Below are 20,462 nucleotides of genomic sequence, written 5' to 3'. Positions count from 1 at the left end.
AAATGGTTGAACGCAATGCGCCAAGTTCCACCCATGCAGACTGCCGCTTACGATATGGTCGTCTGTTATGCAGCTGGATTCGTGATTTCCTGTCAGTGTAGAGGACAAGGGGCAATTTTTAGGAAATATGGTGCGAAATTGTGATTTAGTGTGTTTCAGTGTTCTATGTGCCAGCCTCACGGCAGACAGCGGACGAAGGCTGTCCAGCGCATTATGCAGGTGACACAGTTTTGCAACGAGCGTGCACGGCAGCCATCAGAACGCAGCATTAGCAGAATAATGCAGGCGCAGGCCGCGTGTGGCACAGTTGCATTAGCAAACTCATCGAGAACATTCTAATAAACACAGCGCAGCATAACCAGCGGATTCAGCAGTAGTCTGCACTATTTAAGGGCATTAGAGGTGGGCGTCGGCATTCGGTTCGACCGATTGGATGTTTGGTCGCTGTCACGTCGTCGCCATAAGTGACACTGTCCCTGAGGACCGGCTGGCGGAGGGCGTTCCCCGCTGGCGGAGGGCGTTCCCCGCTGCTGCACCAGCGACTCCTGCTGTCGTCACGAGCCACCGCATCTGCAGGAGGCCCGCTGGCTCGGGCCTCGTGCCGCTAACCTCCTACCGCCTGCGGAGCCGCTGACCGAGCGCGGCATCGCGTTCCCTGGGCTGCTACATCAGCATGTCTCTACCATGACACGAGCAGTGGGGCTGAGCTACCAGAAAATGTATTGGAAGAACCAATAATAAAGAGGAAGATGGCTGAAAACAGCCACCTACTTCTACCCAGTCATCCTACAACCCTGACCACATCGCACACTCCGGTCATCCTATTACATCAGAGATGTCACAGTTTGTAGTTAACCGAGGGAAGGTCATCGAGAAAAACTTAAGTGGTTTCAGACATTCCCCAACGTAGTGTAGTGCAGGCAGCCTCTTTAGTAGATCTTTTGCATCTTCTGCTCTCTTTTCAAGTACTGCTGGATGTGGGATCCTTACCAGATAGGATTAACAGAATACATTGAAAAAGTTCAAAGAACAGCAGCACGTTTTGTATTATCAAGAAATAAGGGGGAGTGTGTCGCGAAAACAATACAAGATTTGGGAGGGCATAATTCAAACAAAGGCATTTTTCATTGTGGCGAGATCTACTCACAGAACTTTGACTCTCAGACTTTTTTCTCTGAATGCAAAAATATTTTGATGACTCCAAACTGCATAGGGAGAAACAATCATCATAATAAAATAAATGGAAATCACCGGTTCAAGAGTGGAATAATAGAGAATTGGTGTGAAGGAGATTCAACAAACCCTCTGCCAGGCACTTAAAAGTGTGATTTGCAGAGTACACATGTGATCACTCCCTAGCACACTGGAATCAACATTGCTTTCACAATGCTTATTACAATGGCCTGTTGCTATGGCACAATGTATTGTTTCCTGGCTATGGTTGGCTACAGACTGGTTCCCGTTATCAGTATATTCTGGGCAGCAGCATAAGCATGAAAAATGAGTTCTGTTCAACCCTGACATCATTATGTCGCTAAGTTGTCTCACTGCCTCAGGACTCTATGGAATAATTGACAAGGAAATCTTAAAAACACAAGGAAGTCTTAAAAACTAATTTGAGCCATATCACAGTGTGTTTGGGAATAGTGATCTTAGCTGTACTCTTACTAGAACCATTGCATACACTCGTTAATACATCAGATGCATAGTCTGATGTAACATAACTTGGTATCTGGGGAGTTTGATGCATATAGACATTTGAAATTGGGGAGTACATTTCGTACAGTAATCTTCACTAACACCAGCACTATGAATTCTGCAAGTAGGAAGCCTCAGTATCTGTTGGTGGTTCCTGTCCCACACAGAAAAATGGAGGGGGGGGGGGGGGGGGGGGGAGCATGAGCAATGCTTATCGCTCTTTTCCTCTTCACCTCTTTTCATGTTTACTCCATTTCATCAAAAATAACAGCTGGCCCCCCTTGGCTAAATTTTTCTGATGCTAGTTGTGTGGTCAAGTTCTTGTTTATATGCTTATCCACAAGTTTCCTTTACCAGAAAGCTCTACATGAAACCATAATGATACACATATGGCAACAAATTAAAGCTGGAATAATTCGATGTTTTAAAGTTACAACTGCACATTAATACTGAAGAACTTGCCTCCAAGCTCATTAGATAAATTTCACCCATTAAGAGATAATGTTTAGTACATTTTTTGAATTCACTGAACTTGATATGCAGGAAAAAGGAATGGTCAAACGACATCTTGTGAAATAAAAACATAACTTACATAAATTCATCAGTTCTATTTTACATATAAAACTGTCATAAAATCAACCACAAACAAAATATATTTACACATGGTAGGTATTGTATTAAAACATACAATAACATTTTTTTTTGTAAAACTAAGACTAAAAACAATGGCACACTTATGGTGGAATAACAGCTTATACAAAAAAAAAAACAGTGATCTCAAGATTCCTGGCCGGCAAGCATGAGATCAACCAGCTCCACTGCCTTGTGTTCATCCAAGACATCCAAAAAATTTCGAATCTCCCTCACTGTCGCATTCCCGTCAACCTAGAAAAATAGTTAAACTGGTAAGAATTATTTATAAAAAATTACTATTGTACATTGAAGAATAAGTTCTCTCTATCTTGGTAGTTTGCATGTGATCCGAGATTAAGAAGTGAAGCATTTAGGAGGACTGATGTTAACTAATGGAAATTCTTGTTTTTATTCACATGGAATAAGCAAGCCTAAAATGCACTAGAACTTCTATCCTAATATACCTTGTGTACTTGAACATGTATCCAATTTGAAAAATATTTCAGTGTACGTCTCCTGATCTCAAATCTTTCTTACACTGTCAACAGCCATGAAATGTAAGATAAGTGTATCAAATGAAGTATTTCAATTCACAGGATACCCATTATGACATAGTAGGGACATTGTTATGTGTCAGACTTCTACAAATACACCCAACGAGCTGCATCATACAAGCGAGTTTCATCCTATATTTGAAATCATTTTGGGAACATAGAACTACCAAAAAACTGGCAAACTGATTTAGTCCCATGGTGATTCCTTATATGAGCATACTACAAAATCATTGTAACAACAGAAATATTACACTGTACAATACAAGTGAATAAACAGAAGAGCAAGAAGAAAGTGCTGGAGGTCCGTAGCGAGAGACTGTCTCTTCAGGGCATCTGGAGTATAAATTCATGGTAACATGATACCTATTTCTGAACAGCTGGTCAATATTTTTAATCCAAAACAGAACCAGAAAATGAAAGCACAGAACAAATACTCCAAAGACAATTATTTCAGTTGGAATAATTGACCAAAGCCACTTTAACGGATGGTCAAAAGATAAACTAAAATAATTCTATAGTACAGAAGCAATTTGTAGTTGGTTATTAGTACTTCAATTGTTATTCTTGAGAGTGCAATTACAAAAACAATGTGAAGGTAAAGGCATAATATTCGCATCACACATGTAATGCCATTGTAAGAATACTTGATCAGTTAGACATACCATAGAACACTTCTATTCCAATCTGTACTGCCAAAGACAAACTTTACCAAGCTCCATCTCCAAACAACATATTATGCTGTATTCATTTCCCTCTTTGTGTCCCCTTTTGCTTGCCAATTTTCTCCCCCAACTTTCCAAAGACTAAGATGATAAAGGAGATGACAATATAGCTACTGAAACTATATATAATAAGTGTAGTTGACTTCCTTACATCAGCGTAGTTGAATAGTAGTCTTGATGGGCTTGTGTTGTCCTTTATACTGGCAATCAGGAATGTATAACCCAAGAGCTCGGCCAGATCTTGCCAGCTTCCTGATGAATCCAGGATATCACATAGCTGAGATAAAGTTTCAGCATTGAAGAGCCCATTTTCTGTAGCAAGAAAAGATTTTTTTATCTTAAAGTGAACAATTTGAACCAAGCCAGAAATGAATTTCTTTAACAGGAAACTGTAGGCAGGAGTCTTAACACCATACATACCATCTGGAATTGTACATTCAGATACTGGGCTGGGAAACATCTCCTCCTTAACTTCAGTAATTTCAGGAGACTTTGTATGTCTTTCTGGCGACTTAGCCACTCCTTGCAGGAGAGACATAATCTGAAAAAAAAATAAGAAGGAGTGTAGATGGAAAACTGGCATTTTATTTGATAGCATATTCATCCATAAATCACACACTTAATGTAAACATTTATGACATCATACTAACATGTTTATTTTCAACTTCGTCTGGCACAGGGCTTTTCATTTCAGTACTGTTGCTTTCCTTATCTGTGTTGTCGTCATCGTCGTCCTCTTCCTCCTCATCGTCATCTTCATCATCATCCTCATCAATGTGAAGCTCGTCATCACTATCCTCTGGCTCTTCCTTTACTCTTGATAAATCTAACCCAATGTTACAGACACCTTCCATCTGTCCTTCCACACTTTCCAAATCTGCCCACTGTAACATACAATTAAGGCCAGATACATGGTCAATTTCATTTTCACTTTTACACGTGTGTGAGCACATGCGTTCTCTCTCTCTCTCTCTCTCTCCCTCCCTCTCTCTCTCTCACACACACACACACACACACACGTTTAAATTGTTAATATTGATACAATTAACTAAGGCAGGCAAGGTAGTGTACGGCCCTCTGTATGTACCAAAAACTCTGCTACCCAAAATTAGGTAGGTATAAGCTTCACAGCTTTATATACATAGGGATTTATTATCAAATTACTTGTCATTATAACTAACAGAAATTTTATTAAAGATTCAGAATGAGGTATCAGTGATGGTATATCTTACAATTTACTTTAATGCAAAAACTACTGGCTATTTTGCCAACTGAGACACTTAACAGTGAGATAGTGATAATTTGTAGATGTGTGAAAAATACTAACATGTGGAAGTTGTACATCTCAACTATGCTAACTTATGGATTTTCATTTGTTTGCAAGCACCTATGTAACATTTCAAACTGTAAAACAGTTCCACCAAAAGGAACTTTCTCTTTATGGAGGGAAACTGCAATTGAAGATGCACCTTTTCTTATTTGTCAGTACAAAAATATGGCTGCAACGAAATTGTATGAATCTCTGACATCTGTACAAGTAAACGAAATTATCATTAATCTTCCACATTTACTTTAAAAAGGGATAAATGTAAGGAAGAATCACACACAGAAAACTATTTCATACCTTAATATCTGTCAAAACTATTTTTAAGGTGGAGAACAATGACATAACTGTACCTTCTTATGATCCAAAATCTGACACAGTACTTTAGCAGCGCGTCCTCCTCTTGCACGTGCTCGGTCAAACGCTGTGTATCCCACCATATCCTTTTTATTTACATCAATGTTTGTCTGAAATGAGTTAAAAGAACATTTTGTAAGAAACCTTGAGCATATTAAACAAACTACAGCAGTAAATGTAAATGAAAGATTGCAAAGCAAAGATAATAGCAACTGGAATTAGAATTAAGGTTTTGACGGTATACAGGCAGCTGGTAAATATCAATACATTCATCTGAGCACTCAAGAGTCAGACAAAGGAAATGAAACACATGAATTCTGATTTACTGATAGCACGAGACCAACCCAATGGCAGATATAAGACTGGTTATAACAAATGTAACATGGATTCATGTGTGACAGCAGTTAACTATATAAACAGGTAAGTAATGGTTCCCTAGACACAAATTCTCTACAAGAGCTGTCCTACAAATGCAGGAGCATATGGCATTAACAGAACTTATGTACATAAGGTAAGAGAAACATATGTATTGGATCTGCCTCTGCGGAACTATAAAAGAAATACTGTTTATGTTACTGGCATATTTCATAATAAAAGTTTCTTACAGTCAATAGCTCTGAAGAAAGTATTTTTAGCCAGATCACCTTCTATCAATAACCTAAATAGACCATTAAATTTTTGGCCTAAGGCTGAGTCAAATTAAGTGCATGTGCTTGGCTCCTCCAAGTTTGGCTAGTAAAATATTTTATGATACTATCTTCAATAAACTCTGTCATTAGAAGTAATACATACTACTAGTGGGAGAGACTGATCAAGGAAGTAGAATGGACATCAAGCTGTGATTCTTGGTGTTTCAAGTTCACTGAGAATAGACAATTTTATACAGAAAGGTGTGTCACTTCAGTGTATCCAGTGAAACTTTTGCATTGAGCACAAAGAAATGTATCAGGTAACAAGCCCTGAAAACTTTATAATTTCAAGTGTCTGACTACAAGCAACCATGAAGTTCCTTGACTTCCATTTACTCCCACTCTCACCTTCCCAATTTGAGTATTACTATGTTCTATAAGGAATTTGCTATTAGATCCCAAACCTCTGAGCATCTTGGTTTCACTTCTTGTATTTCCTTGAATAACCCTATATCAAAAAATGTAACATCTTCACAATGAAGAATGGTGCGAGAATTTGTAGACAAAGGCACATCACTATTTGGCTAGCAGTGTTCTATGTATCTTAATGCATCCCGATTTATAATCATGTTCAGGTGCCATAAAAGGTTGGGGAAGGTTGTTTTTATTCCCGTTAACTTCATGTAATCTGTTCCTTGTGTGTATAAGCCAAACACAGTGTGTTACCTACAACTAGGGATAATGAACTGAAAATCTTCAGCACCATTTTGAATTATTCTGTCAGCTGACCACAGACCTGCAAATAAGGATGCAGTCCTAAAAATAAAACAGCTATCACTGAAATCTGTCATTACCAAACTGTTAGAATTCAAATTTTCACACAAATTTATGTTTCCTTAGTGTAAGTGAGGGACGAAAGATTTTTTCATAGCAAAATGTTATAACATTTCTACTGTGCAGTTTGCTGTCCAAAAGTATTTCAAGCTTGCAAAGTATGAGGAATAAAATGTCTGTGTTTCTTTAGAAGTCTACACTAATTATGATAAATGAAGACCACAATGGTTTACCTATCATTTGAACCATGACCTTGGTTGACATGCAAAACATTTGGCACACTCCTCTAGTAAATGATTGTCGTAAGATCAAAGATTAACAATGCCACAAAAACAACAAATGTCTCCCAAACCGAAATCACCATTGTCTTTTCCTACACAAAGGCATATGGGCAACAATCGCGTCTTTAGCACTGAGGATGCCTCAGATACCTTCCCACCCTACACACGCACACACAAACTTTGTAAGCTGAATGAAGACAAAGACGATAACCTAAGGGAAGCTGTGTACACTTACAGCCACAATACAGCAAAAGCAGTAGGGAATAATTTGTTTATATATTGGAATAACAACAACAAAACTCTTAATGCAATGTTCTCCCAGTAAAATAGAACAGGATGATAATAGTTGAAAGTTGAGTATATGCCTTAACCTTAGTAATAATTAAGAAATGAAAGGATGAACTTTTACAAGTGCAGGATGTAAAGTAGGATAACCACTGTTTTTCAACTTTAAATGAAATTCGACTTGTGCACCAAAGAAACAACAAAAGAAGTGAAAGAAAATGATGGGAGGTGCACAACAAAGTAATGGGAGAATGACCAATCCTATCTAAGTAGTAAGGTTAATTCAATTAACATGCACAACTGGTATCAAATCTTGATATTGAACAGAGCAAGAAGTACCTATGAGTGTACTTATGTAGCACAGCAATGTATGGAACTGAAATGTGGACAACTGGAAACATGGAAAAGAAAAAGGTGGAAGCATTTGAAATGTGGGTCTATAATGGGAAGTCACTTGATGGATTTATGCACACATCACCATTTAATCATAGCAAAACTACTTGTTTAATGATGATGAAGGAAGGTTGTATGCATGGATGAAGAATCCTAGAGACAGCACAAGTTTTTTTTTTTTTTTAAATTGTATAATGGTAAAGCAGAGATACAGAAGCCAGATTTAGAACTGTGAAACACTTTCACAAGAGGAGATTTGGATTGTTAACCATGACCTGTTCATTATAGTTAACCAGTTAAAGCTGAGAAATTGCAGAAAGGTAGGAACTTTGGCGATGTGACCTAGTTACGCTGTCAAAAGGGACCATTAGTTAAAAACTGACTGAAACAGTCAAATAGATACCTTTACAATATGTAATACTGAAATCAACAGAGGATAAAATATGAAATAGACAAATGTACAAGTAAAAAACCTTGGATAACACATTTACATCTCCATTCTGCAAGGCACTGTGAAGTGCATGCCAGAGGATACATTCCATAGTCCCAGTTATAAGTGTTTCTTGACATTTCATTCACATATCGAGTGCGGGAAGAATGTGTGTGTGACTATGTGAACAATACATATGGGGTTTTAGTATTTCCTTGAGTAACCATTTAAAGTTGGTTCTTTAAACTTTGTTAACAGACTTTCTCTGGATAGTTTACAACCTTCAAGGGTCTGCAAGTTCAGTTCTTTCAGCATCTCAGTGACATGTTTTCACAGGTCAAACAAAACCTGTGACCATTTGTGCTGCCCTTTTGTGTATACGTTCCAATATCCCCCGTTAGTCCTATTTGGTATGGGTCCCACAGGCTTGAGCAATATTTTAGAACTGGTTGAATGAGTGACTTGTAAAGCAATCTCCTTTGTAGACTGATTGCACTTCCCTAGTATTCTACCAATAAACTGAAGTCTACCACCAGCTTTACCCACAACAGAGGCTAAGTGATCATTCTATTTCACAAAAAGATAAAAGGAAAGCTGCTGCTCATCATATAGCAGATGTGCTGAGTTGAAGATAGGAAAAACAAAACGACAGTCACAAATAAGTTTTCAGCCAGGGCGGCCTAAAGACACCACACACCACTACAGTGTCTGGCAACTGAAGCCACACTGCACACAGCAGCACCAGTGCATGATGGGAGTGGTGACTGGATGAGGATAAGGAGCTGGGGCGGGGAGGGATAGTAGGGTAGGGGTGGCGGAGAGTGAAATGCTGCTGGGGAGCACACAGGGAAGAGGTGGAAAAAGGAGAGGGCAGTTATGTGCAATCGAGAAGTTAAGACGGAGGGCGGCAGGGGAGAGTAGGGGGTTGGGGGGATGGTTTGTGGAAAAAGAAGAATGGGTATGATGGTGGAATGAGAGCTGTTTAGTGCAGCAATTGGATCAGAGAAGGAGCTGGATAGGTGAGTACAGCGACTAATGAAGGTTGAGGCCAAGAGGTTTACAGGAAGATTCGATATAATGCAGGGAAAGTTCCTACCTGCACAATTCCGGAAAGCTGGTGTCTGTGGGAAGGCTCCATATAGCACAGGCTATAGTAGGTAGTCATTGAAAAGAAGGATGTCAAGTTCGGCAGCGTGCTCAGCAACAGGGTGATCACTTGTTCCTTGCTCACAGTTTTGTCAGTGGCCATTCATACAAACAGGCAGTTTGTTGGTTGTCATGCCCACTGGATCACAGTGGTTGCCGATGTTTGTGACTGGACTGGAATAGGTGGTGGTGGTGGTGGATGTATGGGACAGGTCTTGATATATTACAGTTTATTACCAGGATTTGAGTCATGAGGTAAAGGGTTGGAAGCAAGGGCTGTGTAGGGATATAAATTATTTAGATTTGGTTGACAGCGAAATACCACTGTGGGAGGGGTGGGAAGGTTAGTGAGCAGGACACTTCTCATTTCAGCTTTCCGCTCCCGGGATTGGAATGACTCCTTACCCTCTCCCTTAAAACCCACATCCTTTCGTCTCTCCCTCTTTCCTGACGAAGCAACCGTTGGTAGCGAAAGCTTGAATTTTGTGTGTCTATCGATCTGCCAGCGCTTTCGTTGGGTAAGTCACATCATCTTTGTTTTTAGATATATTTTTCCCACATGGAATGTTTCCCCTCTATTATATTCATATCATCAATTAAATATTTTTATCAATAATTGATTGATTTTGTGTTATAGGTCTATCTTTTTCATAATATTGTCATTCCATCCTGGATTTTCCATTGTTTGAAAGCATTGAGGATATAAAATGCAGACTTGTACTAGTAAGAAATATGTTCCTGAATACAACAAAGTTGTTAACATCAAATATAAAGTGCTAGGAAAATCTTTTCAGAAGGTATTTGGAACACAGCTCTAAATGGAAGCAAAACAAGGATGATTGGCCACTCAGGCAGGAGCATAATATACGCTTTTGAAATACGGTGCTACAAGGGAACGTTTAAGTGCTGATGATAAGACCGAATAACTAATGACGTGGTGCTGACTGGGCTGGGGGAAAAGGTATTTCTGGCATGATTTGGCTAAAGGAGGGACTGGTCAGGAGAACAAGGCATCAAGGAATACACACCACTTGTTTGATAATGGAGGGTAGTTGTGTGAGGAGTGCAATAGCTCTAGAAGGCATGGTTACAGTAAGCAGGATCAAATGGATGTAGGTTTCTGCAGAGATGAAGAGGCTAACACAGTATAGATCAGCATAGAGAGAGCGGTATCAAATTACTCTTTGGATTTTAGGTGATCCCAACATCACCTGAACGAAGGGGATAAAAGTGACTGGATGCACTTAAAAACTTCTTGGTCTAAATCAGCTATGGTGAGGATGTGCCTTAAATCCCCCCATATTTAGAAATTATGATTCTTTTTTATACATGTGTATCGACACTGCAAAGCTCTCGCTACACTTAACCCGTTAAATATTATACAAAGATTTGGGCATGGCAAAGCTTTGCACCCAAGATGTCACGATTCTTGATCACTAACCAAAAACCCACTCAAACTAACATTGCTTGGGAGACCTTCCAGCAAGTTTCCCTAAAATTTGATAACTGATGATGGCTACAGTTTCTAGAATTCACGTTGGGTGCCACTCAAAGGTATGCCTGCCAGAACAGATCCATCAGCAGGTAACAGAATCCAGTACACAGTCTTCGACAGCAAGTATGTATCTGAGATCAAAGTATTACGAGGACTGCCAAAGGGATGTGTGAGAGGACCACCTTTGTTCTCTATACACATAAATGATTTGATGGACAGGCTGACGTGCAATCTGCAGCTTTCTCCTGATGATGCTATGGCGTACAGGAAGATCTCTTTAAATGACTGTAAGATAAAGATAGAATATCTAGTTGGTGTGAAACATGGTAGCTTGCCCTAAAAACAGAAAAACGTACGTTAATGCACAATAGGAAAAGCAATCCTGTAATATTCAAATATGGCATTAGTAGTAGGCTATAATATATAGGCATAAAGTTCCAAAGAGACAAGCAGAGAGGGACAGTAGTAGAGAAGGTTTATTGGGATAATTTTAAGAAAGTGTAGGTCATTCCAGCTGCTTATGGAGACTATTGCAATCCATTCTCGAGTATTGAGTTTTTGGGATCCTCACCGGGTTATATTGAAGGCAGCCATTAAGCAGTTCAGAGGTGTGCTGCTCAATTTGTTAACAGTAGGTTCAATCAATATATGAGTATTAGAGATGTTTTCTGAACTCAAATTTGAATCCTTGGAGAGAAGATGACATTCTATTCAAACTACTGAGAAAATTTAGAGAGAACGCACTCGAAGCTCTGATCGCAGAACAATTCTACTGGTGTCAAAGTATGTTTTGTGTAACGACCATGAAGATCAGAGATACTTGGCTTGCACAGACAGAGATGCACAGTTGTTTTGGCCTTGCTCCATTTGCCAGTGGAGCAAGAAAGAAAATTACTGGTAGGGGTACAAGGCACCATATGTATCATACAATGGCCTTGTGTAGTATGCATGTAGATGTTAAAGAATATGATGCATGACTCCTGCAGAAATTAAAAGATACTATATTATATAAAAACCTACATAGATAAAAGTTTTTTTTCTTATCAGGGTAATATTTGCCTTCCTGTACTCTTCACACTGTAGGTGCAAAATTGTAAGAGATTCCCTTCAAAAAACAGAGAATCACATCAAAAAGCTTTCACCTCTGCAATTAGCTCTAGTGATTAAGTTTGTCCTCAAATATAAAATATTATCTAGGTGGACAAGTTGAAGCTTAAACAATTTATTTTTCACCGGTGCCCAGTCTCTCAATATGAAGCTCAGTAAAATATTGGACAATGCTTGGACTAAATGTATTGATTAGGTGACTGGACAATCACACCAGATCCTTAGCGTTTGTCAGAATGGAAACTATTTAACCTCCCACGCAGAAAATGATACACTAAAAAATTGAGTTCTCATCTTCATATAACACTATCCTTGACGTGCTATGTAGAAAATGTTTATTCTGCCTAATGTATTGCATTTATTAATAAATAATGCTGTTTGTTCAACACATTTATTATTAAAGAAAATAAGTTGTCTGTCATTAAAATTGACAATTTAAATATGAATGAAGGCTGTGTCAAAACTGTTCAAGATGTTTAATTTATGCTCAAGTTGTAAGCTTCTTAGGTGAACAAACTGGCTGATTACCACAATACTGACCCTTGAAAACTAAAGCGTATTAGCTCACAAGAGGTGTACAAAACTGATGATGGCTGACCACTATGGAAGTTATCCTTTATGCTGTTTTGGTAAATGAGACTTTACTAAAGCATCAACCTGATCCCTCCTATGATCATCAGTACAATATGACGTCTTTAATTTTTTTTCACAAATTCTACACTAATTTCACAATGTTACAATTAGAAATACATATTACAACACTTTTTGTGCTCACTTATCCTCAAATGGGTGTTGGAGTGACCAAACTGTGGAATTTACTTTGCAAGAAAATTGAAAAAATCTTACCAATTTGTAGTGGGACAAAGGAGGGTGTGGTCACAGTTATCGAGAACAATCAATGGGAAAGTTTTTCAAGGCAGTATCTCCTATGCACGTAGAAACTTACCCACTTTGCTGTATCACTTGCAAATTGTGACCTGAAGTTGTTCTTAAGTAATATTGACATCCTTTGTTGATTGTGAAAGAAAATGTTGCTGCAATATGGACCCAACATATGGAGAAAGCTTAGTTTTGTTCTGTCAGACAGGTAAGCTTATGTTTCTCTGCACTCGTAATTCTTGCAACTAAACAAGATGACATGAAAGCAAAGATTTGTATCTTATGGGCACTACACTCTATGAAAGAGGAATAGATGAGGATTGATATATGTGATGAAATGTCATTATCATCCAAATAATAATATTAAAAAAATGGGAGGGGGGAGTTGATGTGCACTTGTTGCTGCCTGGAAAAAATATAATTATGATGTGTCAAAAGAAGATAATGATGGCAGTAGTCTTCTTCATTGTAAAAGGAGTTGTAAAACAACTCTCAAGTTTCATCCCCCCTTAACACATTTATCAAGGAGGGATAAAGCCACAACTCAAAGGATAAAAAATTACAATGAGTAACTTTCACCAGCAAACACTTAATGAGAAGTTTGCAATTTTCTACAGACAAAGAGTACCTACAGGTGTTGGCTGATTCAAGAGTCCCAAATGCTGTAAAATATTTAGTGAAAAGTTGATGGCTGGTTTCTAAGGATGGATAAATGCTCCAAATGCTGTTTTCCCAAAAAGTAAAAGAAATGAGGTATTTATTCCATAGCTTTCGTAGTGCTGTATTTGAACTCTTGTTCATCTACTACCATCTCATTCTCAGAATTAATTGAGTATTGAGCGGATCCTTGTAACTCTGTCACTTGATGACGACAAGACTGCCAAAATACAGTGGCAATCTATTGATTAGGTATGTTGCTAATCTGAAAATAGTTCAAGAATTCAGCTTAAAAAAAAAAAAAAAAAAAAACTTCAAGTTCCACAACATACATGTTGAACTAAATATTCTGCAATTTTTTCATCGTCTCCATCTGCAGCAAAGTGCAGCACTGTTCGACCATTTGTATCTTCTTCATTTACATCCGCTCCAGCAGCGATGAGACTCTTTATCGCACCAAGATTTTTGTGGAGGACTCCAACATGAAGTGGTGTCCAACCTACAAAGAAAAGTAACACAAGTGGTTAATTGTCACATTAGTGTTCAAGTGAGAAGCACAGAACGAACATACAATACTATAAGTTACCATTAAAGCCCCAATTTTTTAAAGAATCAACTCCCATGTATGCTTTATACATGCTTCAAACTTCTGATTACTTTACAAAAGATTTAATGTTTTAACTATTTGATGTTAAACATGTAAGTGAAAGAAAGTTTGGATTAATTAAATTTGAAGTTTTTGTTGGGTCACTAAGCGATCATTATCAAACAATAAGTGAATGCTAGTTTTTTCAAGCATCTCAATGTTTATGACACCGTATCTCCTGAACTACTTATCATACAATGGTACAATTTCGTAGGTATGTTCAGTGATCTATGTGGATACTGTCTGTAAAATATGTTGCAAATAATGCAGTAAGTGATAATTTTTTTTCCTTTCTGTTTGCAATGAGTTTCAGAGAAAAACTGTGAGCATGCACTCCCACAAACATATATCCAGTCTTGTTTTGCTGCTATCCGAGGGGGGAACAAAAAATTTGCACATGGTCCAGAAATATTTTTTTTTTTTTGGACTTGCAGTTACTTATGACACACTTGAGCATTAAATTGATGAGTAATATGAAATCCGTTTGTTTATGTGGTTACTCAAAGATTGCCTGACTCAAAATAAAGGAATAGCGATGAGTAAAAGACATTAAACATATGACATAAAAACATACCCGCAGAAGAACCTAGACAGTTTCACAATAAAGTACACTCAAGTAATATTAGATGGAAAATATCCTGCAAGAAAGGCCATTTTACATTTGGTGGTGAGAACCTGTGTGTTGGCCACCATATTTACATGATCAATCATTACGTTAGCTTTGTGATACCTGTGTAACCCTATCAAATTTAACAACACATTGCGCTGGAGCACAAATGTGTATAAGGAGGGACATCCATAAAGCTGTATCTGCAGAACTGGGGAAAAAATACAATTTCTCAGTATTAACATGGCGTGATGACCGAAAAATGGGACAAATGAGAAATTAGTTACATCTCCACAAAGTTTCATCATATAGCAGTAGAATTTCACGCCATCAAGTAATTTCAAAAGCATTGCCAATTCTCCAATACAGTATCACACATGCTTTCTTATTACTGTAAAAAAAAGGCTGACCACTGGCATCAAAAACTATTCTTCCACATAATGGGAAGTCCATGGTTTCTATTTCCAAAAATGGAATTTGCCTGAGAGCTTCATTGTTTTGGCAATATTTTTCATTGTGCCTGTCTGTGATTTGATGCCTCCTTCATGTGGTGAGTAGCTATCTACCCTCTCCATATTGTTATATTCCAGATAATTTACATGCTGCTTTTCAATGTACTGTATCTCCAATGGAAATTCCAAGAAATATAAAAAAGAAAGCTTTTAAGAAAACTTGCTTTGTGTGCAAGTAGGAACCAACTGAAGGGAAAAAGCAAGTCATGAGGGAGAGAGATAAAAATTGAGTTGAACAAGGGAAAGCATACTGATACAAGGTATGAGTACAGACACTGTCCAAACCATCCTGCATTCTGTACAATTACACACGATTACTAAGCGAATTTGTTTTGTAACGGATATTCTTAGTATTCCCAGGGAGACCTTTTTTTATAGTATAAAGTCTGAATTTAAGCAATTCATGTTTCGTAACTAATTTGTTGTTTTCCAAACCTTTTCTTTGTCAAAAATGATGATTTGTTCATCATCTGAATAGTGGCTTCTTTGCTTTGGGAATAGATCAGATGTATTAATGAGATTACTTATAGTAAGAAGGCCTGACCTCACTCATAACTGAACTATGTTGATTTTCAAAAGCTGTGATTACCCTCTCCAACATTAAACAGAAAATATATGAGAAGTTAATGAATATGGGAAATTTCTGCCTGTTAATACATTATCGAGTAACCATATGCCCCAATACAAACTGCCCCAATACAAACTATTAGTTCTTTTCTGTTATCCTCTGATACATCCAGTACTTTTGTATTTTAAGTATTTCCACACTACGATCAGTTCGAAAATCTTCATGGGCAACCCCGACAGTTCTCCATCATAATGACGCTGGTGGAACATGATGTTTGAATGAATTACTCAGCAACAGATAGTCGACCAAATGCATCTCATGTCATTTCACTAAAAAATGAACACGTCATCACAAATTTGAATGACGAGCACTTCAACAGTGAACATATTGGAAACGAGCAGAAAGGAAAAACTGAAGAGACCTGGCAAAAGCTACAGTAGGGCAATAGCAAAACACATTGAAATTTCGCAAGTGTATACTGTGCATTTTATTCATCGGACCTGCCCAGAAAAATAAAGACCTTTCTCAATGCGGAACACTGTGGCTGCAGAGATATACTTGGCCTAAAACGGAATACGTCTACAGCCCAAATGTTTCAGAATACAAGCAGCAACATAATACTGATTATTTTTAATGCAGACAGACTGGCAGTTTGCAGGTAGGAGTTGTGACAATATAAAATTATAGGCAATAGTTACAGTTTGTTTTCCATAGTAATGCAAGTTGGTTTTGGCCAGCATTCTAGGTCCTGTACCAGCAGTACAAAGTCGAGCAAATTTTGTTTCTAGACAGTGTCTATGAGGCAAGCAAGCGATTTTGTACATATGCAATCGAGAGAAATTTCTTGCCTATAGACATGCTTATACTTCTGCAACAAAACTGCAGAACTTTTGATTTTTATTTGAAATCAGTGACGCGAGACAATTCTTACGACAATGTTGCGTAACATGTGGATGTATTTGTTGGTCTTTATTATTTTTGTATTTCTTATTGTTGAACAACACTTAACACAATGTGGCCAATGCAGAAAGTATCACTGCAGATTGAAGATTTTTCATGTAGTATCATGTTTGTTGGAAGACAGTAATTCTGAATATTAAAATCATAACAAGAAGTCGCATACTGAAGAGCTCTTGATTTCTTTCACTATCCATTGTCATCACTGCACAAGCTGTGGTGGTAACAATGTCTGCCATATTTATCGAACAATGGAAAATACAGGATGGAATGTAACACAATTATGAAAAGTATAGTTGTTACTCACCATATAGTGAAGATGCCAAGTTGCAGATAACCACAACAAAGATACTGTCACAAAATAAGCTTTCAGTCAACAAGGCCTTTGTCAAAAGGCTGCGAGAGGCTAAGGTCATGTGTGTGTCAGGTGCACTTCTGTTTGTGTGTGTGTGGGGGGTGTGTTAATTTCGACAAAGGCCTTGTTGGCCAAAAGCTTATTTTGTCACAGTCTTTTTGCCGTGCCTTTCTGTGACTAACACCTCCACTATATGATGGATAGCAACTATCCTTTTCATAATATCAGCCACATTTATCAAATACCGAGGAACAAGTCATTCAAATATGTACACATGACAAAGTCTACATTCTCTTTGTATGCACTGTCTAGCTACACGTCTATAGACAATCTGCAATCGCTTGATTTTGTAGACAAGTGTGTACTTCCCTTTACACTGTCTTGACGATCACTAAAATTACAATTCGAGTGAGTATGTATGACGACACACTAAATCAGTAAGAGCACTGTCTTTAAAAGACCAGACCTGTGTGTAAAGTTCAAATCTGCCAGGAATTTATAAAACAGTGCAAACTACACTAGAAAGTGAACGATTTGTTCTGGGAACTCTCTTTGCTGCATGTTAACTCCCATATAGTGGTCCAGGGGGATTTTATACTATTTCCTATTTGATATGTTGATTACACATTACTTTAGCCTTATAAGTAATTTATTTTTCGACTAACGCTAAGGATGTGAATACTTCCTCTCAGAGGCTTCCACGAGTAATTTCTGTGATGTGGAACCTCATCAACTGATTCCCTTTTCAATCCTGAACTGCCCACTGTCCTAAAAATTCTGAGTGAACTAATAATATTGTACAGTAGCATATGTTGAATGAATGCATTGATTCTTAAGACTTGTAACTACTGGCACCCATCTTCACACCTCAAATGGATTCAGTTACCACACCTGGCATTACTTATGGATTGTTGTTACCATTATTAACTATTTGTTTATAATCATTATTAACTTTATTATTATTTATACAATTCTGTACAGTAAATGGCATTACATAATCGATAAATATAGACTATGAACAGAAGTCTGTTGCTAAGGCAGAATATTCCAAATTTCTGAGTGTGTGCGTCGATGATAAATTGAACTGAAGCAACACATTGATGATCTGCTGAAAATGTTAGGTTCAGCTACTTATGCTATTAGGGTTACTGCAAATTTTGGTGATAATGTCAGTGACTAGTATGCCCATTTTCATTCACTGCTTTCATAAGGCATATTTTGGGATAATTCATCATTAAGAGAGGAAGTATTCATTGCAGTGTGTAATCAGAATAACAGCTGGAGCTGACCCAAGATAACGCTGCAGACATTTATTTAAGGAACTCTGGATACTGACAGTACCTTTGCAATACATATATTCATTTATGAAATTTGTTATTAATAACCCACTCCAATTCAAAAATAACACCAAAGTGCATTGCTACAACTCTAGAGGAAAGGATGATCTTTACTATTCTGGATTAAATCTGACTTTGGCACAGAAAGGGGTCATTTACCAAATAGCATTAAAAGGCTGGCAGAACTTATCTTAAAGTGATACATTCCACATCATTACAAAATGTCGTATTCATAATCCATGGAACAAGTATTAATATAAGTATGAATTTATGCTACTATGCCAACTGCCTTTTTCAACAGATGAAACATAATACGTAAACAACTTTAATTTCTGTTTTGGGTTCTTCCTGCCCATTTACAAAATGTGTTTGAAAACACACTTCTTCAGATCAGCAACCCCCTTTTGCTAAACTATCTTTCTTTTAGTCTGTTCTGCATAATCTTATTTATTTAAGGTGCTAAACTTGTTGGTTAGCTTAATCATTCCAACTTTTAAATAAATACTCATATACTATCAGGTGGTTACAATTAAACTGATGGTATTCCAAGTGCTGCAGTAAGGACTGTATACATCACAGGGTGGTGAATCATCATGGTTTTGTTCACTAATCGGTGGTCTCGCAGAGCATGCTGAAAAAAGTTGTAGTTCCACTTTTTGCCACCAGATGAAAATATGGCACTGTAAGCAGCAAGAATGTGACGTGTTTACAGTTTTGATGTCGGTATGCTGTTTGTCACTTGGAGACTTCTTTTAGGAAGTGATTGTTGGTGTAAAAGGTTAATGTGATCAGTTTTTCATACAAAACTCAATAGCTGTTGAGAAGAAAGACTGTGCACTGATGCAGCAATAGCAACACTGCATTGTGGGAATATCGCCAATAGAAACAGCTGCAAGGAGGCTCCATGTCAATAAATGAGCCAATGATTATGATCAAGAAATACAAAGAAACAAATGAATTAGGTGGTGCAGGTGAGAGAGGGGGTCAGCCCAATCCCCTTGGCAGCTGTCTCAGTTGCTGTAGCTGTAGCCGACCGTGCAGCACATGCCTCAATTTCTGCAGGCAGTGCTCAAGTTGTCTCACAGGACTTGCTCTCTCCTCTGGTCAACAGTTCAAAATACATTGTGGTGCATTTCACACTGGGTTCAAGAATGTGCACCAAATGAACCCCAAGATAGGCTACAAAGCCATAACTTTGTGCTTCGTTTTTTGGCATGCACAGAGATGGATGATGTGGCTGGAGAATATTCTTTGGACAGATGAGGCACATTTTACTCTGCTTGGTGCTGTGAATGCACCATATGTTGTGAAGGAACATCCACTACACTCAGCTTACATGACTCTGGTAGTGTGGTTTCACAAGCTGCTCCATTCTCTGTCAGGTTTTCTTCGAGGAGGCAATACCTCGAAGGCCTGTCAGGTGTCAGTAACATCTGCTTGTTCGAAGAACCTCTTTGTGTAACATGTAATTCCAGCTTTCCAAGATTGCAACTGTGTGCACACCACTATTTTCATGCAAGATAGGGCGACACCACATGTCATCCCTTGCCGTGTGGAAAATTTGCTTCAAGAAACCTTCGGTAACAATTACATCATTTCTATGAAATTTCACATCCACACTCTAACTCCATGTGACTTTTGGTTGGGGGGAAATTTGAAAGGTACATGTCTGTAAGGGATTTATGTGGACTCTTCCAGATCTAGAGGATAGGGTACAGCATATCGCTCTGATTACACCAGATATACTGTGAGCAACCATATTACACATTTTGTAACTTGTGAGCATACCCTAATAACTGTGCCAGAATCACCATTGTGTTTCATTATTCCTCAGTTTTCCTGCACCCACACCATAATGTGACTGCTTACAGTGCCATATTTTCACCCGGTGGCCGAAAGTTGAACCATCATTCTTTTCAGCATACTCTGCAAGCGCACCAATTAATGAACATACCTACGATGTTTCAGTGTCTTGTGATTTATACATCCCACACTGCAGCAGTCGGAGTGCCATCAGTTTAATTATAACCACCTGGTACACTCTGGTTTCATTTTC

General features: G+C 38.1%; 1 protein-coding gene across 2 annotated transcripts in view; it reads right to left on the bottom strand.

Moving 5' to 3' along the window:
* Nucleotides 1-2,286: 2,286 nt before the first annotated feature.
* The window catches only part of LOC126282030 (nuclear factor NF-kappa-B p110 subunit), an 87,951-nt gene continuing 69,775 nt past the window's right edge, over nucleotides 2,287-20,462 (bottom strand). For both annotated transcript variants that reach the window (XM_049981450.1, XM_049981441.1), the window contains exons 15-20: nucleotides 13,757-13,923; nucleotides 5,285-5,398; nucleotides 4,258-4,491; nucleotides 4,028-4,148; nucleotides 3,759-3,919; nucleotides 2,287-2,583 (exon numbers count right to left, since the gene is read on the bottom strand). In XM_049981450.1, coding sequence (XP_049837407.1) covers nucleotides 2,476-2,583; nucleotides 3,759-3,919; nucleotides 4,028-4,148; nucleotides 4,258-4,491; nucleotides 5,285-5,398; nucleotides 13,757-13,923 — 905 coding nt within the window. In that variant the 3' untranslated portion in view covers nucleotides 2,287-2,475. The remainder of the gene's footprint in view (nucleotides 2,584-3,758; nucleotides 3,920-4,027; nucleotides 4,149-4,257; nucleotides 4,492-5,284; nucleotides 5,399-13,756; nucleotides 13,924-20,462) is intronic.

The sequence above is a fragment of the Schistocerca gregaria genome, chromosome 1, assembly GCF_023897955.1.
Source record: "Schistocerca gregaria isolate iqSchGreg1 chromosome 1, iqSchGreg1.2, whole genome shotgun sequence".
Lineage (NCBI taxonomy): Eukaryota > Metazoa > Arthropoda > Insecta > Orthoptera > Acrididae > Schistocerca > Schistocerca gregaria.
Note: the sequence above shows the minus strand (reverse complement) of the source record. Positions and strands in the feature narration are given on the sequence as shown.